This window comes from Anopheles stephensi, chromosome 3 (genome assembly GCF_013141755.1).
Source record: "Anopheles stephensi strain Indian chromosome 3, UCI_ANSTEP_V1.0, whole genome shotgun sequence".
Classification (NCBI taxonomy): Eukaryota; Metazoa; Arthropoda; class Insecta; order Diptera; family Culicidae; genus Anopheles; species Anopheles stephensi.
The window spans coordinates 15,739,526-15,760,101 of NC_050203.1; the positions used below are offsets into that span (position 1 = coordinate 15,739,526).

At 45.3% G+C, this 20,576-nt stretch overlaps 1 protein-coding gene across 10 annotated transcripts in view; it reads left to right on the forward strand.

Annotated features, from left to right (window-relative positions):
* The window catches only part of LOC118509818 (collagen alpha-1(XVIII) chain), a 189,726-nt gene that overhangs the window by 62,541 nt on the left and 106,609 nt on the right, over positions 1–20,576 (forward strand). Inside the window, exon 1 of one of the 10 annotated variants that reach the window (XM_036050980.1) lies at positions 6,366–9,585. The exons of the other annotated variants lie outside the window; for them this stretch is intronic. Within the exon in view, the coding sequence (XP_035906873.1) occupies positions 9,439–9,585 (147 nt within the window). The 5' untranslated portion in view covers positions 6,366–9,438. Of the gene's footprint in view, positions 1–6,365; positions 9,586–20,576 lie in introns of those variants that run through there. 10 annotated transcript variants of the gene reach the window in all.

Genomic DNA, 20,576 nt, shown 5'->3' on the forward strand with positions numbered 1-20,576 from the left:
CAATCACACTGATTCTCACGCCGGAGCACAACTTCCTCATTACCATGCGCGCCAAAGACCGGCCGCTTCGTGTATCATATCCGCCCATTTCAACCGATCCATTTCCACGGAACCGAAAGGAAGTGATTAGAGCCATCCGGCCATGCTCTCGGCACAGGTGACAAATGCCAGTGACACACCGATATTCCGCCTGAGTGCGTTCCCTGTCATGGGACCTTCCACTCAACAATACAAACAAGCTCCGTGTGTGTGTGTGTGTGTGTGTGAGGGCACGCGTCTCAAGTGTCCTCGGCCAGTTTTCCGACGATTGCCAGATGCAAGAATCGGTGCTACGATACCGTCTATCCATCCATCCATCGTGGTTCTCGTTTTTCTTGCTCGCTCACACACTTGCGCCATTCAACTTAGTTCCGATATCCCAATCCGGCGTACGCGCCAGATGGCGATGCTGAGGCCCGTCACTTGTAACCCAACGGGAGTTTGTCTGCAAAGGGGCCTGTGGAATCAAGTGGAAAACCCCGCGGTAACTCTATATAATCGCACACGTTTGATTGAACCACATTTTCATGTGCTGTGTGCGTGTGTGTGTGTGTGTGTGTGTGTGACCTATTTGATGGGCCGACATGAGGTTGTACGAGGTTGATCGTGGATTTGTTTGTGTGCCAACCACTTCCTGGTTGTTTGAAGGAAATTGATGGGTTTTTTCCTCTCTCTCTCTCTCTTTATTTTCTTACCCGACGTCCAAGGGAAAAAGGGGATATTAATCCAACTCATCCACAGCTTGGAATCTCGAAAACAGCCACCCATACAGCCAAAATTACCTCATCCGATCCAATCCCCAAATTCCAGACTCAACATCCTCATCATCGTCGAGAATTATTTCTAATGCATATCGGGGATGGACCAGATATTCCAACCCTAGTTAATCCGGTGTTGTTTTTTTTTTCCTTTTCCGGTGCCCATTCTAGTACGGATTTTCATTAGCCGAAGACGAAACTCACCATCTTACCACACACAGTAGCTACTTGAAGCGTATTAGCAAAACGGCAACGGCAAATGTTCTATTTTCGGGGTAGGCAGGGCCCAGTTTTACGACCTACTCTCATGCGCTCGGCAGATAATGGAATACAAAAACCTCTGATGGTGGAAAATCGGTTGAGTACCGGAGCTATGGGGTGCTAGATAGAATCGTCGAACGGGAATGAATGTTGGGTGAGTGCAAAAAGCTTCCCCCACTAGAGCCACAGCTATATGGTGCCGCCTTTAAAAACAGATCTTTGCCGCTTCTGTGACCTCCAAAAAAAGTAGGTTTATGGCAGTCAGATGGGCTGGATTGTATGAGAGCCGTTTAGGAGTAACTGTTCCATTCGGAACTCTACAGGTGCTCTCTAATGCTATATGTCGCTTTAGTCGATGAAATCAACGAGCACAACTGAGCACCATTCGAAATACCGTGCAGGAAAACTGCTCGCAAGTCTTGGTGCGTTGAAGCGAAATTTCCTCACTTAAGACATTGCTCGACGGCAGCTTTTAATGAGACATAATTATGAGAATTTAAACGCAGTTACCTCCCGAGAACTAATTTCTAGTCTCACAGTAGTACATTGCACAGCCGGGGCTGTGTATTGTACGGTTTCTATAGAACAACAGATTCTCAAGACTCTTTCTCCCACTTGAATGGGCTGAAGAGCACGAGGAATGCTTCTGAAGACTTTTGCAACCTGTTTGCAGTTGGTTTACGGTTGAAATGTAATGCCAATCGTTTCATTGTACAGCTGTAACAATGCACCTCCGCAATTTAGCTCGTTGTACATTCAACGGCAAATAAGCATGCACTGCTGCACTCTCCTCTTTTGCATGCGAACTTCCTTGAAGCTGGGCTTTGTAACGTATGCAACAACCCACAGACTTTCCATCTTTCTGCCACGATCTTATGCTGTGATGTATTGCTCAATGGTTCACTTCCAAGCTGCACTAATGTCCCAATCAAACCCGGCATCGATAATGGTTCCAGGAATAGGCCTTCCGGGTCGCAGACAAGCTGCTTTACTGCAACCACGTAACAGATAAAAAATTGTGACACTGATTGTGTGCGCTAGATTGTTGAGTTTCGGTCAGATAAAAATTACCTATGCATGGCCCCTCAAGCTAACCGTTCGATTGTATGCAGACCCTCCACCGACTGGAGGCCGACTCGAGACATCCAATTTACCATTTTTCCCCGACTCCCAACAAACCAGGGGAACCTCTCCATACCAGTTAAACGGTCGAGGGAGCAAAACACATCTGCCAAGTTTTGGCAATAGAGGGCATCCAATGGCAACCCTCCCAAGATCGTCCAAATCACACAAGAGACTTTCGACCGGTGAGGAAAGTTTCTGTTTTGCATAATTCATTTTTCACCTCATTATGCACTGCATTCTTGTGCTTGGCTGACACAGGCAGAAGGATGGGGTTCGGTTTTGCTGTCTTGTTGTTTGTACTATGTATCGTAAAGGAAAACCTTCTGCTGCATTGTTGTGTGTACTGCACGGCAGGAGCAAGCTGCTTTTTCAGGTGTGTTGCTCGATAAGAATTTTCCTGGGTAGGGGGCTAGCTCTAGATTGGGTTAACGGCTCAACTGAAAGGCTACAGTCCGATGCTGAAGATGTAAATGTGAACAGGAGCAACTTGTGTTCGTATTGATAATTGTTACGACAGGTGCAATGGAGAGTTGGCATGTCTATTGATAGCTCACATCATGTCAGGTTTGTTGGAAATGAAACGTTTTTCAAGCTCATGAGAAAATATATTTCCAGGCAGTAACCGGCAGCGAGGAATTTTCCAAGCTTTCACGGTAAATTCTGAATTCATTCCAAAGGGAAGCTCCTTCGCATTCAAAATATGTGCAATCGCTTTAAATAGATCTATTTTCACTTTCTTAAAATTAAGAAACAGTACTACCAGTCGAATTTTCCTTTCAATACCCCTTCACGCATTGACTTCATAGCTTTTATCGTTAGAATATTGAGCATTCCCTTTCATTTGTTAACCTTTGTGGAATCATTTTACTAGGAAGCATTTATTCGCATACTGCTTTTATTGTTTCTTTTCAAGGTAAAGTCAGTGGAAAAGAAAATTCCAAGTATGACAGAGTTTGAGGAGTTAAAAGTTGGAATTTTTTTAAGAAACACTTTCCTCAAAGAAACAGAATGGAAAATATTTTGAAAAACAAAATAAAAAAAAATAAAAAACTTAAGAAAATCAATTAAAACTGTATGAAAATAAATGGCAAAAGAGGACATATAAAATCCTTCTACCGGTCGGTTTATTCGGCAGGACCTGGGTTCGAGTCCCATCCGGACCGTTCTCCCGTAATGAGGTCTGACTCTCCAACTACCAGGTATCATTAATACTAGTAGGCCAGACATGGCAGGCATGACCTAAGAGGTAGATAGGCCAAGAGAGAGAGAGAGAGAGAGAGAGAGAGAGAGAGAGAGAGAGAGAGAGCGTAAAGAGTTGAGCACATATTGAATTTAAAGCGAATAGTTAAACTAAAAGACACATCCTAAAACTGTCCTCCCATGTGCATTTCAATGTTAAAGCTTTACTTATCTAATTTTAACCATCTTGTCTCAACAAGCTTCACCGAGCATCCCGGATTCCCGGTTTACTCCCGCTCTCCGAATGGAAGGATTAAAACGAAACTATTCCTAAAATTTGCTTAGCAAATTCCACCCCCTTTCGGATTCTCGGCAAAACATTTGCCAAACTATCAAAAGGATAGTTTTGCTTTAGTTTAAGCTGCAAGTACATCTCTTGCTGCTCGTTCGAATAACTCTTTCGGTCGACATGCTCATTATCAGCATCGTCATCGTTCTCATCGTCGGCGCCGTCAAGCCGATGCATCAGCCCACTTGCACAATTTTCAGGTGTACATTTCAGTTTGGGCAAACGAAAAGTTAGGCAAAAAAGCAAGACAAAATACGATTTCCATTCCGACCTAACGAAAACATCACTTTGTCGCGTATTTTTCGCGACCGTTTGTACCTCACTGGAACTCTAGCAGAACGTGGTGTCCACCACCAGCAGTCACGGTGCTTGATATATGTGCCATTTTATCGGGACGAATTTTCCTCTTCATTAGCTCAGTTTTGTTTCGTCCGCTTTGGGCCGGTGTTTTCGCTCCTTTTGGAAATTGGTTTTCGATGTGTGGCTCTATCCACGGAGAAGATGCAAGGACATTCCTTCATTCCGTACGGCAAAGCAGCTGGCAAAGTAGTGGGGAGTTGCGATGCGGATGATCGGAGAGATGAAGAGGACGAGCCGCCTAAGCGCCGTAGTAGCAAAATAAAATGATTTATGATTTATGACGAGCGACTCAGGTCTGCCGGCTGCCTTTTCCCTTGTAGCAGCACTTGAGCTGTGAAAGGTTCTCGGTGACCGCCACCAAAACCACAAAGCTCTCTCAGGGATTCGGTCTGGCAGGGATAAATCATCGTTCGCTATGATCACCCTCCAGTACCTGTGGCGGCGTCCCGTTCAGGCGTATTTATTTTGTGCTAACTCTCTTTCTTGCCCGCTTGCTGCTTTTGCATTCATGACACGGAGTCTACCGCGCCACGACGGGACAAAGGACACGAGTGAGACATTCCTTGGGCTCCGTCAACCGCGGGAAAGGAATTTGGATTATTCATTAGACTAAAGGCAAACTAAGTGAGTGCAATTTAGTAGCCAATTTGTAGCCGGTCCCTACACCGCCGGGGACGCTAAAGGGGATGCCGATGATTAACTTGGGCCATCCTTACTACCGTGCGTCACTGCCAAGTGACAGCAGACACCCCGCTGGGCTGTTCGATGAACAATGGTTAGATTGATGGATTTTTGTGAAAGAAAGCAATCCTCAAAAGTTGACATCCGTACGGCCACTTTCTGCAGTTCATGGATTCAAAATGAGCGCCACTTACATCGGGGTATCGGGAGGCCTTTTTAATTAAATCCCCCACTCCGCTTTTCAATGAAGTGGATCCGTTACAATGTGTTAATTCACACAGCCCGGGTTGACGTGACGGCGAGAATCATTGTGCTGTTTTGGGGTGGAATAAAATATAAGAGCATATTAAATTTTATGTCCTTCACCAGCCGAAATGGAAATCCATTTTTAACGTCCACTTTTCACGACCATCAACAATAAAGCGACCGGTTCATTATCGAGTATCGCACCACGGAAAACGGGCTACGAATTGCACGTTTCGCACACGCTCATTCCGATAGACCCATAAAACCATTCTCCATTCGCAACTCTCGCCATCTCGACCATCCTTCCTAGCACGTGCACGATTGTCACACACAATTTCCAAAGCCACCTTACCTTAGCTTATCGGGGAACTACCACAAACACCCAGCGCTCATTGCCACAAATCAATGAATGGCAAATGCGTATTCAAAATAGCAACAGATAACCATCCTATTCACCGCCCGGCAACCGGCAGATTCAGCAAACCGAACCGAAAAGATGAAAAGAAATGGCTTCAAACCCGGGATCGAATCGATTCCAAACGTGCTGCTGCTGCTAGCTATCAACCCAAAAGCCCATCATCGAATCACCATTAACCTAACAGTTTACCTTTTTTTTCGCACACTTTCCCCATTAGGGGAGTTCCCTGTTCCATTCCTGGAGAAGCTATTTCTGCTGCCGGGAATAAAAAGGGGTCTTGGCCTTGTTCTTTTGAAACGTTCGCCAAAATTTTCGCCCCAAACTTTCATCTTCGTTCGCACTTTAAACGGTGACGTCACACGCGCTAGCCGGTAAAATTGGGGACTCGCGTACCCTTCACACGATCGGAACGCCGTCAAAACAAGCGTCGGTCGATACGCTCACGAATACACTCAGCTAAGTACTATTGCGTGTATTGCGTGTTGCATAACTTTCAGGGGAAAGTGTTTTTTTCCCTACCTTCCGTGAGCATGCGCAACGCACGATCTCAGTAGCCGAGATTTCCAAGGACACAAACACGATTTCCCAACTCTCGGTCTCTCGCTCTCATTCACTCTCTCCTTGCTCGCTGAAGCGCCACACCGTACACGAACGGAAAAGCGGCACAATTGGCAAAGGTTTTTAGCACGACTGTTCTTCCCCTGCGCGTTATGCAAGGTGCCGAACATTCATGAAAGCGGGGTGGGGTACCATTGTATTCTCTCCCCTGGCAACCGGGCAGAACAGGGGACCTGCACTGATAAGACAGCGTTCGGGATAGTGAACCCTCTGAATTTTCGAGCTCGTGTCCACATCGGGTGCTCCGTGTTCGGGTTTCGGGCAGTGCTGGAATTTCGGCCATAAGCATTCCCCCAAAACGGAATATCGGCACGCCAGCGAAAACGAGTTCAGTTTTCTGGTGGCCCGCGATGAAGTTGCACACACTTCAGCCGAGTTGCGTACCGTTGCCGTCGTCGCCGTCTTTACCGCCGTCGTCGTCGTCGTTACCGTTGCCGTGCGATCGATTTCGGGTCCGTTGTGCCGTTCGCGATTTACTACCGTGCGCCTTGCACCGTATGCAATCCGCACCGTGCGTCGACAAAAAAGCGGTCCGTTGCGTCGAGTGCCCGGTGGGCTAGAGCTGGCGGCGAAACACACACACACAATTAGTGTCTGGGAGTATGTACACCCAAAAACCGTGCTCGACAAATAGAGGAAAAGAATCAGAAACATATCCAGCACCCTCGGATCGTTATTTTTGGTCTGAAAACGTATCGACATATCTTACAAAATATCCAACCCGTTCCGCGTGTGTGTGAGGGAGAGAGAGTCTCGGTGTGTAGTTAAAGTGGCCATATCGCATCGACCGAAACATATCTCTCGATTCCACTTGACATCACATATCTCGCTGCTTCACTCGACCTGCCCGGTATTGATGTGCTTTCGGGTTGGCAGCGCGTGTGTTATGTTATGCCAGACGGGATAACTCCTGCACCGGGCACTGCTCTACCCCGGTTCCTTCGGCAACAGACGCGTATTGTTGCTGGAAGCGTGCAGATGAATCCGGTGAACGTGCGTTAACGTGCGTGTGTTGCGTTTAATCCTTCCGCAGAGCCAGTTCCGGGCGGCGAAAGAAGGCTCATCAAAAACAACCGAATTATAGCGAGCGCGCGCGCGGTGTGTGTTTGTGTATATACATGGTGAATCACCCACAAATACTGCTGCTGAAGCACGGGAAAAACAAGCCCCCGTTAAAGCAGAGCCTTTTGCACCTTCGCACGGAGTTCGTGAGTGGATTATATAATTACCATAATTGAATATAACACTTCGGCCGGGTGCTGTACCGCCATGGCGAACCAAGCCAGGAGGAAGTTGTGAGTGTGTGTACCCGATCTTTGCGAGTTTTCCCACGTGTTTGGTCCAACCAGGTGGGACACCAATTGTCATACGCCTGTGAAGCACGTGAACGGTTCCAAAGGCGAGTCGAAAAAACTCCCCCCGGCAAAAGGAGGCCAAAAGTACCTTGAGTACCTGTCCACCAAATTGGGTGGTCCAAGTATGAAGGAAGCGTGGAATGCGAGACGAACGCGAGTCCTTCGCACGCCGTCAGCAAATCATACACCACCGATCCAGTAAACGATCCAGGACCTGCAAACCCAACTCCGGTGTTCCTGGCCGCAGGGTAAAAGTGCGAAACGATGCTTCAGTGATTTATGATGCTCGGTCGGTAGGGGGTTTCCTCTGGAGCAAAAACGAAGCAAACCCAGGCCGTAGTGCGTCACGGTACGGCTGGTGGTTTAAAGGTCGATTGTTGATTTTTATTAAGCTTTCGTGACATTCGGTGCTGCGATTGTGATAACGGGGCGTGTATTTGTCTGCGCGAGAAGAAGTTACGGTGTTATGGGGGTTTAATGTTGGCGCCCCAAACCACCCCAAACTACAACTAACCGCTCGTTCGTGATTTTTCCGGTTCCGGTTCGAATAGTGTCGCGCGCGCGTTTCGTTGTTTTCTTTTATCGAATTTTGTTATTCTTTCACGGGGTTTCCGCGCGCTTTTCCCGGTACGACTGCGCGCTCAAAATCAATACGTTCTGTGATAAGGAAACAGAGGAAGGAAGCTTCTAGTTTCGGTGCTGGAGAATAGCCAAGGAGGGCTCCCTCTTACACCAGCAAGGATATCTCGTTCTCGTTACGGAACTGTTGCTTTGATTGTTCCAGTACTCCACTTTTTCCCAGCTCTCTTCGTGGAAAAAAGAGTGTTTATTTAACGTTTCGCTGTTGACGAAGAAGCTGTTACCGTTGTTTGTGCGTGTCACAAAAAGAAAAGTGAATATTATCTTAAAAAGAATCCACTTTGCCTGTTTGGAGAAGAAGAAAAAACAACACGCGTGCCCGGGAAATTCCAACCGCAAAAGATAGCCAGAAATAATTAAGTTGTCAAGAAACAAGCTATGACCAAGGCTTATCTTTCACGGCCACACTTGACCTAGACAAGCTAGGAGGCAGACCAGGTCAAAAAACATCCTTCGCTGCCTTCGGTTTTTGTACGCAACTGCTTTGCGTGCCAGGGAAATAATTTATACCACCCGCTTTTCCTGTCCAACGAAAAGAGACCGACAGCCGGCAATACAAACCGCCTGACTAAGCGCGAGGAAGCGGCTTAAACTTTATTGCCACCCAGCATGAAAGCTCATCAGCGGCAGAGCGATTGTTAGTAGCGCGCGTGTGAAAAATCCTGGTCCGAAATTTTGCCCACGTGTCGTAGTTTATGTGGCGAAGGTGTGAACAAACAAACAAATAAACAAACAAACAAACAAACCCTGTCGGGCGGAATGGCGTGTTGTTATTGCGACTGGATTTAGAGTACAAAGCAAAAAACCCCGGGGTGGGAAAAGCAATAGTCACAGGAAAATTATTACTACCGGATTACACCGGGATCGGAGCAGAATATTGGGGCAGAGAGTACAAAGTGCAGCAAGTTGGTGCGTCCTTACCAACGGAAGTGAATTCAAGGTGTGCTCGTGTGTGTGTTTGTTGAGTGGATTGGCGATAGTTTAAATCGGTTCAATTATCAAATTGCTTCTCAAGCAAATCTCAAGTGTTCCAAGTGTTGTTCGACCGTCATATCAAGGCATAAAGGGGCTTTACCCTGCTAGAGAAGTAAATTAAAAATATCACAACGAAAAAAGCATCATATCGTGTTGTTGGTTCGGTGTGTTTTGAGTGCGTCTGCCTGCCTGTGCAATTTTCCCGCCCTTCGATGGGAAGCTTAATTAGTAAGCCTGACCTGACCTTGGCCGTTTATCGAAGTGTGACGGCCATCGGAGCTTCCACCAGCAGCAGCAGCAGCAGTAGCGACAGCACCGTCCAAAAGGCACAGATTTAAATCATCCGTTACGCGCCGCAATCAGAAACCATTGTGTGTTCTCTGGACCAGTATTAACCGTACCGAAACACACACACACACCACAACCTAGCGCAAGATGGCGATGGTAGTGTCTGGCCGGGCAAAGGCCGTCATTGCCGCCTTTGTGTGTTTCTTCCTGCTCGGCATCGTGCTCGTAACCGGCTCGACCAAGGGCTGGTTTGTGCCGATGCGTTACAACGAACGGGTCGCCGCACGAGTCCAGGTAAGCAGCAGCATCAGGTCTCCAAACCGCAACCGCATACCCAACAGGGAATAGGGAAGGGATCAAGGCCGCCAAAAACCGGCAACGAACCGTGTCGACAAAATTAAAGCGAAACCAAGGGAAAATCGTTCGCTCCCTTGGTCCTGCAGATGGGCAGAATTTAATTAAAGTTCTTTTGAACGTGTGCCCGCCGCCTATTATGGGGGTCCTGGGGACGTTCTGTACACCCAAAAACCCTACGATCTCTCACACGACCCTCGGTTGGACGACGGTCTCCAGTATCCCCCGTTTTGATTACTTCTCTCTTCGGCACTGGAACTGCCGCATCAAGTGGCCGGCTGAGATGGGCGGAAGATTAATTAAAGCCATGCTTTACGGGAGTGCTTTTGTCTCTCGGTTGCGACTACGGAACCACATCATTAATCGAAATCATTTCACCAGAATATTACAAAGCGATTTGTGGCAGGTAGCCAACCGAACCAACGCAAAAAGAATAATTACCAAAGCAGCTCCTGTCATAGTTTCGCTGCCAGTACATTTTATTCGCACTGCAGCTGGGGTAGAAATTTTCCAATTCAAATTAGTGGAAAACGAATGGTTCCGAAAAATCGGTTCTGATGGATTGCTGCCACTGCTCTTGTCGTAACCTATATTTACGTTTCACGCTCTTTAATGTAGGTAGAGATCACCGTAAAACAGGTCGGAAAAATCGCTCGGAAAGAGGTGTCGATTTCGGAGAAGTTCAGATCAATATATTTTTTTTAAGGTCATTATTTTTCGGTGGATTGTGGTGTGTACAATTATGCTTCCGTTTTGATGAATTTTAATTACGGGTTTATGATGAGATTTTTCAAATATATATAATTTTCGCGTTCACTGATGATAATTGCTATCCATGGGCTGTAAAATGTTTGAGTGTTAGTATATTTGAAATTAAATCAAGTTTAAAATCTCTATTGACTTATACAATTTTAATTTACATAAGAGAAATCATTAAAAATAATGCTTACTAAGCTGAATAAGGTCCGGTATTGCTCTGGATGGGGCGGCACAACCGAAGCTCAAATCCCATCCAGACCGCCTCCCCGTACGCAGGACTGTGGCTATCCAGATATGGGTAAAATCAAATCACAGAAAAGGCCAGAAATGGCTGGCCAAGACCTCTCGAGGTGTCAAAAAAGCTCTGGATATCATGGAAGAATAGTAAAGTTCAAAGGTGTTAAAAACACGGAACATCTCTGCCACAAGAAATCTCTTGTCTATCTCTCTCTGACGTGTTGATGTTTAGAGGTCGATCTTTCAGGTTTATTGTTATGAAATAAGTTTGTTTATCATATTCTGGAATGAGCCTTAAAATCACTGAAAAATAAGTCTACTAGTTAAAATGCTCCTGACTATTTCGTTAGCAGCCAATTAAAACCAAAACTCTCCATATGAGTATCCGTGCTTCACAAGGCACCAAGTGAAGCCCACTTCTATTTGACTGCTACTCTAGGGAAAAATAATCATAAAACTATATTCAAAACATCAAAGTTAAATGTTAAATAGCGCCCACTTGCCCACAACCAGCACAATTTCCAGCGAATCGCTATGTGACGGACGGGTTTTCCCAATTTTCGTTTTCAATACTATTATTGTACATCGCAAGCTTCCGAGAAATTCCTTGACCTCCCTGATCACGGAAAGCTCCCATGGTGGCAATTTCCGGGGAAAAATAATTTTCAACTTAACCTCACCATTCTGATCGTCGCGCTTCACATTTTACTGGCAAGCACACAGAGCGAGAGACCGAAATGGCCGTACCTACTCGGGACAGGTAACTTTATCGCTTTAGCTTAAAATTATGCATCGTGATGAGGAAGGAAGGACGATTGGTCCATCACATCGAAATTACCAACTTCAGAGGCCCATCTAGCTTTCCATTCCCTTTCTGTGTTCCTGTGAGCTGTGAAAACGCCTTTGTACGAAGTGAATTTAGAATTCCAAATCGAGCTTTCCTATTTCTTTGCTGGTCACAGTCCGGGGGAAGAAAGGGATTAATTTCGGTGTGAAGGCAAAATTTATCTCATTCACACCATCCGGGTGGCGGCGGTGTATCGGCCCTTTGATTTGCTTCCACTGACCTATCAAAATTCAATAAATCATCATACAGCATAATTTACAGCATCAAGCGTACCACCCTTGGCTGGGTGCGGGTTGGCAAAGCACGAACGCAGCACTCGACTGCTAATCAGCCCTAATTAACCCTCATTCCGACTGTGTCAGGGTACGCAGTCCGGTCCCATTTCTTATCGGTGTAACTTGTCCGAAAGAAAACCCTTTTTCGGGTGCACCCTTACCTTCAGCCGTAGTGCGGATTTAGAAAAATGGCAAGATCCGGCGTTGAAGTAGGAAGCCCGGGGAGGAACCGACCGAGATGATATAATTTGATTTATATTCCATAACAAAATTATCCTTTTATCTTTAATTCAAACACACAAAAATCACCATTACCAGCACCAGACCAGTTCGGGTTCAGTAGGGAACAGGGAGAGTGGAGGATTGAAGGGGGTAACCTTGGACGTCCCTTTCGCCCGCATTCAACACTTTCAACCACTCTCGTGCAGTGGAATGAAGCGCCATTCACAGCGTAAGCGAATTTCCACCGCGTTTATCACCGCGTCGGAACCAGACGGCTTCTTGTGCAGCTTCGCCCAAGATGGAGCACCAAGGAGCAAGCATCTTGGTGCTTCTGCTGCTTCAACTACTGCTGGTCAACCTTCCTGCCCCAGTACCACGTGCAAAAAGATGAAAGCCAAACCGTTGAGCTGTAATTGAAGAGATTCTAATATCAAAGAAATTTCCATCATTTCTTCACCATTCTCGTTCAGGCGTTTGTCGGTTCTCCCCGCTCACAAGGAACAAGGGCGGCGGTCTTGAGCGTTGGGCGAATCCTTTGATTAGGGATTCAAGTTGGCGAAGCATTCATTCTCGGCGCGTTCCTTGCATCGCGATCGGGGACGGCGAAACTTGATTCTGGCTCGTGGTATTTCCGTTTGAAGCAGCGGTCAGCGGTGCGATTGTGAGGACAACCTCAGAGAGGACCGCCTCAGATTGCTCGCTGCTGTCAATCAGCAATCAAAGGTCGGGGTTTCTGTTCCCTGTCTTAATGTTGAAGGTGGATAAGAAATGAGAAGCATTGAAAAGGGGTAAGAAATAATGAAAAAAGGCAAATTTAAGTTATGTTTAATCATGCAGATCCTTTTGAATTTGAGCTATGAATATAAGTTAGGCCAGGAAAAACGGATGAAGTCGTACAAGATTGATAATAATAACTAGGTCGAAGAATCCTGCTTGAAACCTTTCGAGTCTCTCTCTCTTCTTGGCCTAACGACCTCTTAACGTCATGCCTGCCATTTCTGGCTTTCTAAACTTAATGCTACCACGTAGTTGGATAGTCAGTCCCTCACTGACTCGTCCTCACTGTACGGTCCGGATGGGATTTGAGCCCCGGTCCTGTTTTATCCATTTACATGTTCTCACGTTTCGTTTTCCACTTATTTTATTATAAAAGAAAATAAATCTCTTCCCTTATTCAATAAAGAAAACTTAAGAACAATCTTTCCTTCAGCATCCTACGAACGAAACATTGGCAGAATATACAATACCAGTTTTCCAAACCACTCATGCTTGTCGAAACATCGCTCCCATCCTTCCACACGCTAAGCATTATCAATGTTTTCCAACACTAACTTTTTGCCGCCAACAGCGGAACAAGCTCCAGCGCGCAGATGGAGCACGCAGAATCCGCCTAGAACTCCGCCACTTCATCACGAAACGTTCGCTTTCGCCGATTAGCTGGAAAACTCGACAAAATATCGATTAATTCTCCCCCTCTCCATTCCATCCGCAGACCGTTTTTTCCACCCTCCACCAGACTGAAAATGCAATTGCTGCTGAATTCTTCATAACACTGCCCGGCTAGGGCTTATACTGAGTCCGGGTTTTGCGGGAATTGAAACGATGGCAATCCATTCACTCAAAGATCGAACAGAGCGGCAGGTCGAACAATATATACTGCACACACACACGCACCAAGCTGAGCGACGGTTCACGCAGGGAGACTCGTTTTTTCTTTGGGCTCGTCCCCCCAAAATGAGAGCCATGCGGAAATTGATTCATTGCACACTGACCAACAACAACAACAACAATCCGTCCTCTGATATTTCACTGACGGTCCCAACAAAACCGCCATCCCCTGTCTAATGGTGACTTCGTGGCAGCTGTGATACCGGAAGCCAGTACGAAAATGATCGCCATTTTTCGGTCCGGGAGCTCATCCCACGGTTCCTGTTGCTGCTGTTCACGATGCCACGCTGTATGTGAACTGGATAAACTTCGCAGTGCGAAAGCAGTTCCACGAATAACGCATTCGATGCGAACAGAAGCATCGCATCGCTTTTAGCTAAATGAAAGCATTTTCAATGGAAGGGAGCTGTGTGAGGTGTGTGTGTTTGTGTATGCTTGCGGGAAAGGAGAAAGTTTTAAAACAAGGATTTCTCGTTGTTTTTTCCACGAATTTTCCAAAGCCGGACTTCTAAATGGCGGATCTTCTGAATGGTGGATGATGTACAGTGACGTGTTCAATGACGATGAGAGTGTGTTTAGTTGTTTTTTTAGTCTTTTTATAAACACTAATGTAGTGTCGACAGTCTTAATTGATAGATTAATTGATTCATTTACTGATTCCATGAATTTACCCTTGGTAAGACCAGCGAAAGGTTTAGCGCATACGATAGGAAATTAAATGTTGTGAATTTGGAACCTGAAGAAAAGGTCAACTTGATTTCTCAGCTAACCTGTATGAAACAATTCAAGTGTCGTTTGGGATTTGAATAATAATTCCAATGCTTTCAAGTCATGAAATAATTAAATCGTATCGGAAGGATCACCTATCTTGGGTCAAGCTTCCACCAATTTACATAGCTTCCATATGTATTCTATATGTAACTCTAGTTCCTCACATATGTCGCGGTGGCTTGGAATTCGCCCATAAGAGATTAAACCTGCTTTACCACGACCAAGAAAAACATTCTCATAAAAAATCCGTCTGGATTGATCTATGAGTGATAAGATGTTCTCTAGTAATAAAGCAAATAAGTCTGACTTGGCTTTGCTGGGTTAATAAAACTTCCATCTATACAAAATTATGTCTAAAGAAGATCCTCACTCAGTAAACAAATACTGTTGTTACTACCAAAGCAATGTAAAAGGTTCATAAAACCTCTTAAGAAGCATTTGGAACTATTACTTTTAAAAACAATTTAACTACACTCTGCAAACATTCATCCATCCACATACGTGAACGATGCCAAACATCCCACATCCGGAGAGCTCCCAGAACCCTCCTAAACGAAAGTAAATAAAGCATAGAATTAAACTTTAAAAATCTAGTCAAAGTCTCCGAGAAAGAAAAAGACATCCTAAGCTCTCTCTGCTTTGGCAAACCGCAACGTTTGCTACACGTCCAAGGGGAAAAGTTTTTCCCATGTTTCCAAGTCTTTTTTTCCCCACAAAACCCGGAACGAAAAATTTTGCCTAAAAACCGCACACACACACCCAACCAGCGAACCTCTGTCAGAGTGTTGGGGTGGAATGTGTCAGCTCGTATGTTTTGGGTCGTGCTGCAAAAAGCTCGTGGCCAGTGTCTTTTTCCCAATGACACATAACTCTCGTGTCCGGCGGGCCGAACAGGTTCTTATGAGATTCCACTAAATTCCAACGGACCGAAATTTTAAAACAACCCTGCCCTGACCTTGGGTCAGCTAAAGCTTTCGATTCCTCATATCTTCGCAGTTCCAAGAGCTAGTAACCCTCGGGTTTCTGCCTAGCCCGGTTGCTAACCGCCATTAGGGATTGTGGTTGTGAAGCCGCACCAGAGCGTGCGAAACCAAGGAGCATGGAGTCTGTCGAAGCTGAAATTGATTGTCTGACAGACAAATCGTTGAAAGATGCCCGGTAGATTGGTGTGGATTCGGCGGTCCGGGTTTTTCACCGGAAAAAAAAGGGAAGCCCCAAAAGAAAGGACACACTACAAGGAAGCGAAACGACCGAAAGGGTATAAATCGTTCCGCTTGCTTTACCGGACGATTCAAAGGAGGCAATCGCTGGAAGGATCGAGCTTCCCGGGAACGCTTTCCACCGCATTCAGAACTGCTGATGTGAACACGCCACCGATTAAAGGCAGAAGGCAGTTGTGGAGAGAAAAAAAAAGAGTCCTCTTCTGCCTGCAGTTCAAAACTATTTCTTGACTTCAATCGCAGCGTAGATCACTTTAAACATTATTCCTTTTAAATAACAAAAAGCCTTTTAGCAAAATATGCTTTAATTGAATATTATAATCAACTAAAACATACCCTTTTCTTCTTCCACACCACACACATACTTTAATGGAGGCAAATTGCCTCATATCGGAGCGGTGTAGTTTAGTACCGAACTGCAAAAGCTTTGCCAGCAAACCGACCTGCTTCTCTGTGTGCTTTTTTTTCCACCGGAAATTGATTTACTTTCCTTTCGCCATTTTATCGAACGCATCAGAGGGTCGAGTTTTGCAAAAGCCTACCGGGTAAGTCGATGGCAAGAAGCTACAAGCCTAAGGCGAACGTAAAACCATCCTTAATACCGGCTCAACCCACTTTACAGCAGACCGACGCTGCCGTTACACGTAGCAAATGTGGTACGACTTCTTCACACGGAACGTTACCACGGAACGGCTCTCAACCGAAGTAGCTAGGGAGTAGTAGGGAGGGAGGGCGAAAAAGGGAAAAGGGTCGTTGCTGTAGGAAAAACCACTGCATGCGCATAGCCGCCGCAGCAGCAGCAGCAGCATCGGGTCCGGAAAGCATAATGTCATCTGCTCAAATATTGACTGTCGCCTTCCCAAAAAGCGAGATACGGAGGTTAGAAGGTTTTCGATAATGGAGACCTATCGTAAATTGCTCGAGGGGGGGGGGAAAGGCGGGGCGAAGGAAAAACGATTGGGGGCTATACCATCCTGCTCAGTGGGGTGCGGTTTGGGAAGCCGCTGCGGATGGTGATGGTTCAGGCGAGTGTGTTGTTTTTTCGGTGGTGTTTTCATCATCGCGGAAATAAGGTTTTTTGTAGTCATTTCCCATGTACAAAGGGTACACATTACGGAAGGTAATTTGGACGGCAGGGCTTTGATAAGCTGCTCTGGAAGGTCTTTTGCTGCTTAAGAGATGCTAAGCTTTTTAAAAGTCGATTATTATTGTTCGGTAGGTTTTCACTATTAAGCAAGCACAAGGTCTGTAAGCATAGGAGCCTCTAGTTTTTTTCAGAATTATTCTAAAAATACGCCAGACTGTGTAAAGACGATCGCGGCGCTAGTTTTCACAGGGCAGGACCGGGGTTCAAATCTCTACCGGACTGTCCTTGCTCACAACGGACTGGCTGACTGACTGTCTATCCAACTACGTAGTATCATTAAGTCGAGTAATCAAGAAATGGCAGGCATGACCTAAAAGTATGCTTTGCCAAAGAGAGAGAGAGAGAGAACGAAAGCATGCCTGCAATTAGACTTATTCTGAGTGGACAAGAAGATGTTTCTTTAATCCTTTTATTCTAGATTTATTTTGATTTTGGACCGCTTAAGTTGCTCATTGACCTCTCGCTAAAGCACGTTGAATTTTGCCATGGTGAGAGACAAATTCTCCTTTGGACGTACAGCCACGGAAGATCTTGTGGACTGTCGTCTATTGCCTTTCTTTTAGCCATAGCTGGATGGTTAGTCCTGAGTACGGAGTGAGAGTCCGGTTGGGATTCGATACCGGAAGTAATTGAGGAAACCTCAAGAAAATTATAGAAATCAATAAGCATCGCACATCATGTAGCTGTTTACTCATCGAGTCCTATAAATTCTGTACCATACAGATAAATATTCAAAAAGGGACTAATGGATCGTGTGAAACAAGCATCATAAACGATAGTACGGATTGGGGAACTATCTTCATTATAAACACTAAAGGCCATAGAAAATTGTACCATATAGCGTTAAACCTAGGAAAAATCATCATTTATCTTCATTCTCCAATCTACAACCTACGTTCAATAATTTCTCCCATCAAAGCTTTGATCGCTGTTCATCCATGGCTCGCCTGCAAACACCAACGGCAGCCAAGCATCACCAACACTCCAGGGCGCAACTCCAGCGCGTTCCACTAAAGTGCAATACAAACACCAACCCGCGGGAAACAATTTTATGAACTGAAACTGGCATTGAATATGCAACATAAATAACAATAACATTAAAAAAAAAAAACAATTCAACCCAGCGCCCCACTATAACTGACCAATCTGAACGCTTGGCCTGCAAAACTCCCGCGGCCAGTACATTTATTGTCTTAGTACAAACACACTCAACCAACAAAACTTCCCTACCGGTGGCCGGCTCACGCCAGGCTACTCGTGACCGTGGGGTGTCGTCGGTGGTCGAAAAAGAGATAAATATGAAACGAGTAAAACAAAAAAAAACCAACCCTAGCTTCCATTTTCCCCGTTTGCCAAAAGCTTTCCCCTAGTGAAAATACAAAAAAGCTCCTCGTTTTTCCGGTAGCGATGATGATGATGATGACGCGAACAGATTTCGACAGTAGAACAACGTTTGCTGCTATCTGGCGGCTAGTGCTTTATTTGGGGGGGGGGGGGGGAGGGGGGTTGTAGCTGTTTTTGCCACCACTCAGACGCGGTTCAGACGGTTTAGTTTTATCCCCCAAAGGGAGGAAAAAGGTGGACAAAATTATTCACAGTCGTTATTTTTGCAACCGAGCGATCGAGCGAGAGTTTGTGTGTGAGTGTTTGTGTGTTTGTGTGCACATCGCGTGAAAAATGGATTTCCAGCTGATAAATCAGATCTGAGCGTAGTTTTTCATTGTTTGAGGTTGGGGCACGGAACGGGTACCACTTGCCCGGAAAAGCAATTTGTGCTGCTGATTTAGTTGGGTTTGGGCGTTCGGGATGGGAAGTACAAAAATACTGGACGGCAGAGAAACAGAAGCGACAGTATGATCGTGGCAAACAAATTTCGTACTAAACGGTTTTGGCTTTCCTCGGTATCGGTAAAGCTCTTCCTGGGCAAGTGCCATCCGAAAGCTGCAGGTTTCAGACTGGGGCAAATAATTAGATAAGACTGCAGTAAATTGCTCTTTTAGATTTAGAAGAACAATTTCATCTTAAATTTATCATAAATTGTAATAATAGAAGCGAAACCATCAAATGATCATTGATCATGATCATTCTCTTCCCAGTCTCTATTTCCTACCATCAAAATATAATGGCGTTTGTTTCAATTCCCTGCTCAAACTGAATCCCTTTTCTATAGGAAAACCCCGAAAGCCATTTCCTGCTGGCTTATCAGTGGATTTGCTTTCACTCCAAAAAAAAAACACAACTCCATTCTTTGCTGTCACTTTCGTTTCGGCACTCGCAATTCGGTAGAACTTTCATCAATTTACTCTTCCAACCAAATGGCCCGACTGAATCGTATGCATTATCATCATCGGCCGACCGCTGCTGTGCTTCCCTTACAACCATCCCTTACGTTTGCTGGGGAAAACAACCGGAATGATCCAGTACAGAGGCAGCTGAGCAAAGCAAGCATGTGAGTGGTTTTTGCGTTGCCACACTCATATCACCGAATCGACCGAGCAGAACAAAAGAGTAACGATGACTTCCGGCAGACCGGTCGGGATTTGTGTTTCGGTTTGGTATAAACACATACACACACTCATAATAACAATGGAACCAGCCAGGGTTGGAGCTGGTTTTGGGGGTGGAAAACCTCCCATCACTGATCGGTGAATCCTTTCTGCTGTGTTCAGTTTAGTGTGAACGTGGTTTTTGGCACTTTCACTCGGTGATAAAGGCCTTTTTTCGTTACTGTAAAGAACACGTGTGGTTGTGTCTGTTTGAAGAAAAAAAACAGACGGTTTTTATTAATGGAAAACGTCCTGTCTGTATTGCTTAAAGTTAAGTCACAGAGAAGACATTACAAGATTGAATGCAATTCACATCGGGTTTGAGACATTTCCTTCTCGAGGATCCAGGATCTTTATCCAAAGTTCAAGATATTTCGCCTTTGCCCTACCAAGCTCCTCGATCGCACACTGAAGACTCTGCACAAGCGAGATTCAACACTAATCTATCTCAATGATGGACCTCAGGTAGGAATCATCCTCGAGCTCCAGCAGATCCCAATTAGGAACGTTGGGCGATCTGCGGATGTCAAGAATAACGTTCAATAACGAGGCCTCGTACTGCATACATGACCAGGGTATCCGAGCAGAAACATGCTTTGAAGTCGGTCCGTCCTATACGCTGGAGAAACGTGCCTAATCCACATTGGTTAGACCTAAGTCTAAACACTATTTGAATGAACTCTCGACCTCCTGAGATGCCATGGACCCTTGAAGCCTTGGGTCCATGGCATCTCACTTATCTGTCTCCCTCATGCTCTTCAATGTGCTTGTGAGGTAGTGTAAACCTATCAAAAAAGACTCTTCCGCAGCGCCCTTTTTGGCCAATTATTATTGTCCTTTTATTGTTGCCCTTTTATTACCTAGAATACCGCAATGACCGGGCAACCAAACAAGAGATATATGGTTTTCGAATGACAATATTCTACATGTTCGATGTAAACATTTTTCCAATTCTTATTAAGAAAAACATACCCCGATATTTAAGATTAACTTGTTCCGATTACAATAATAATCCTCCCACCCTTAATTGGGATAAATACTTTAATTACAATCAATCATCCGTCCAATAAAGCTCGATTGCTCACAATTTATCTCGCGGTAAAAAAAACTCAACGCAAGAGGCGTTTTATTTTTGATGAGAAAATTGATTTAATCGTAGAGGGCTTAACTCGTTCGCCCGGATTTTTCACCCTCTCTCTCTCTCTCTCTCTTTCTCTCTCTCTCTCTCACACTCGAGTC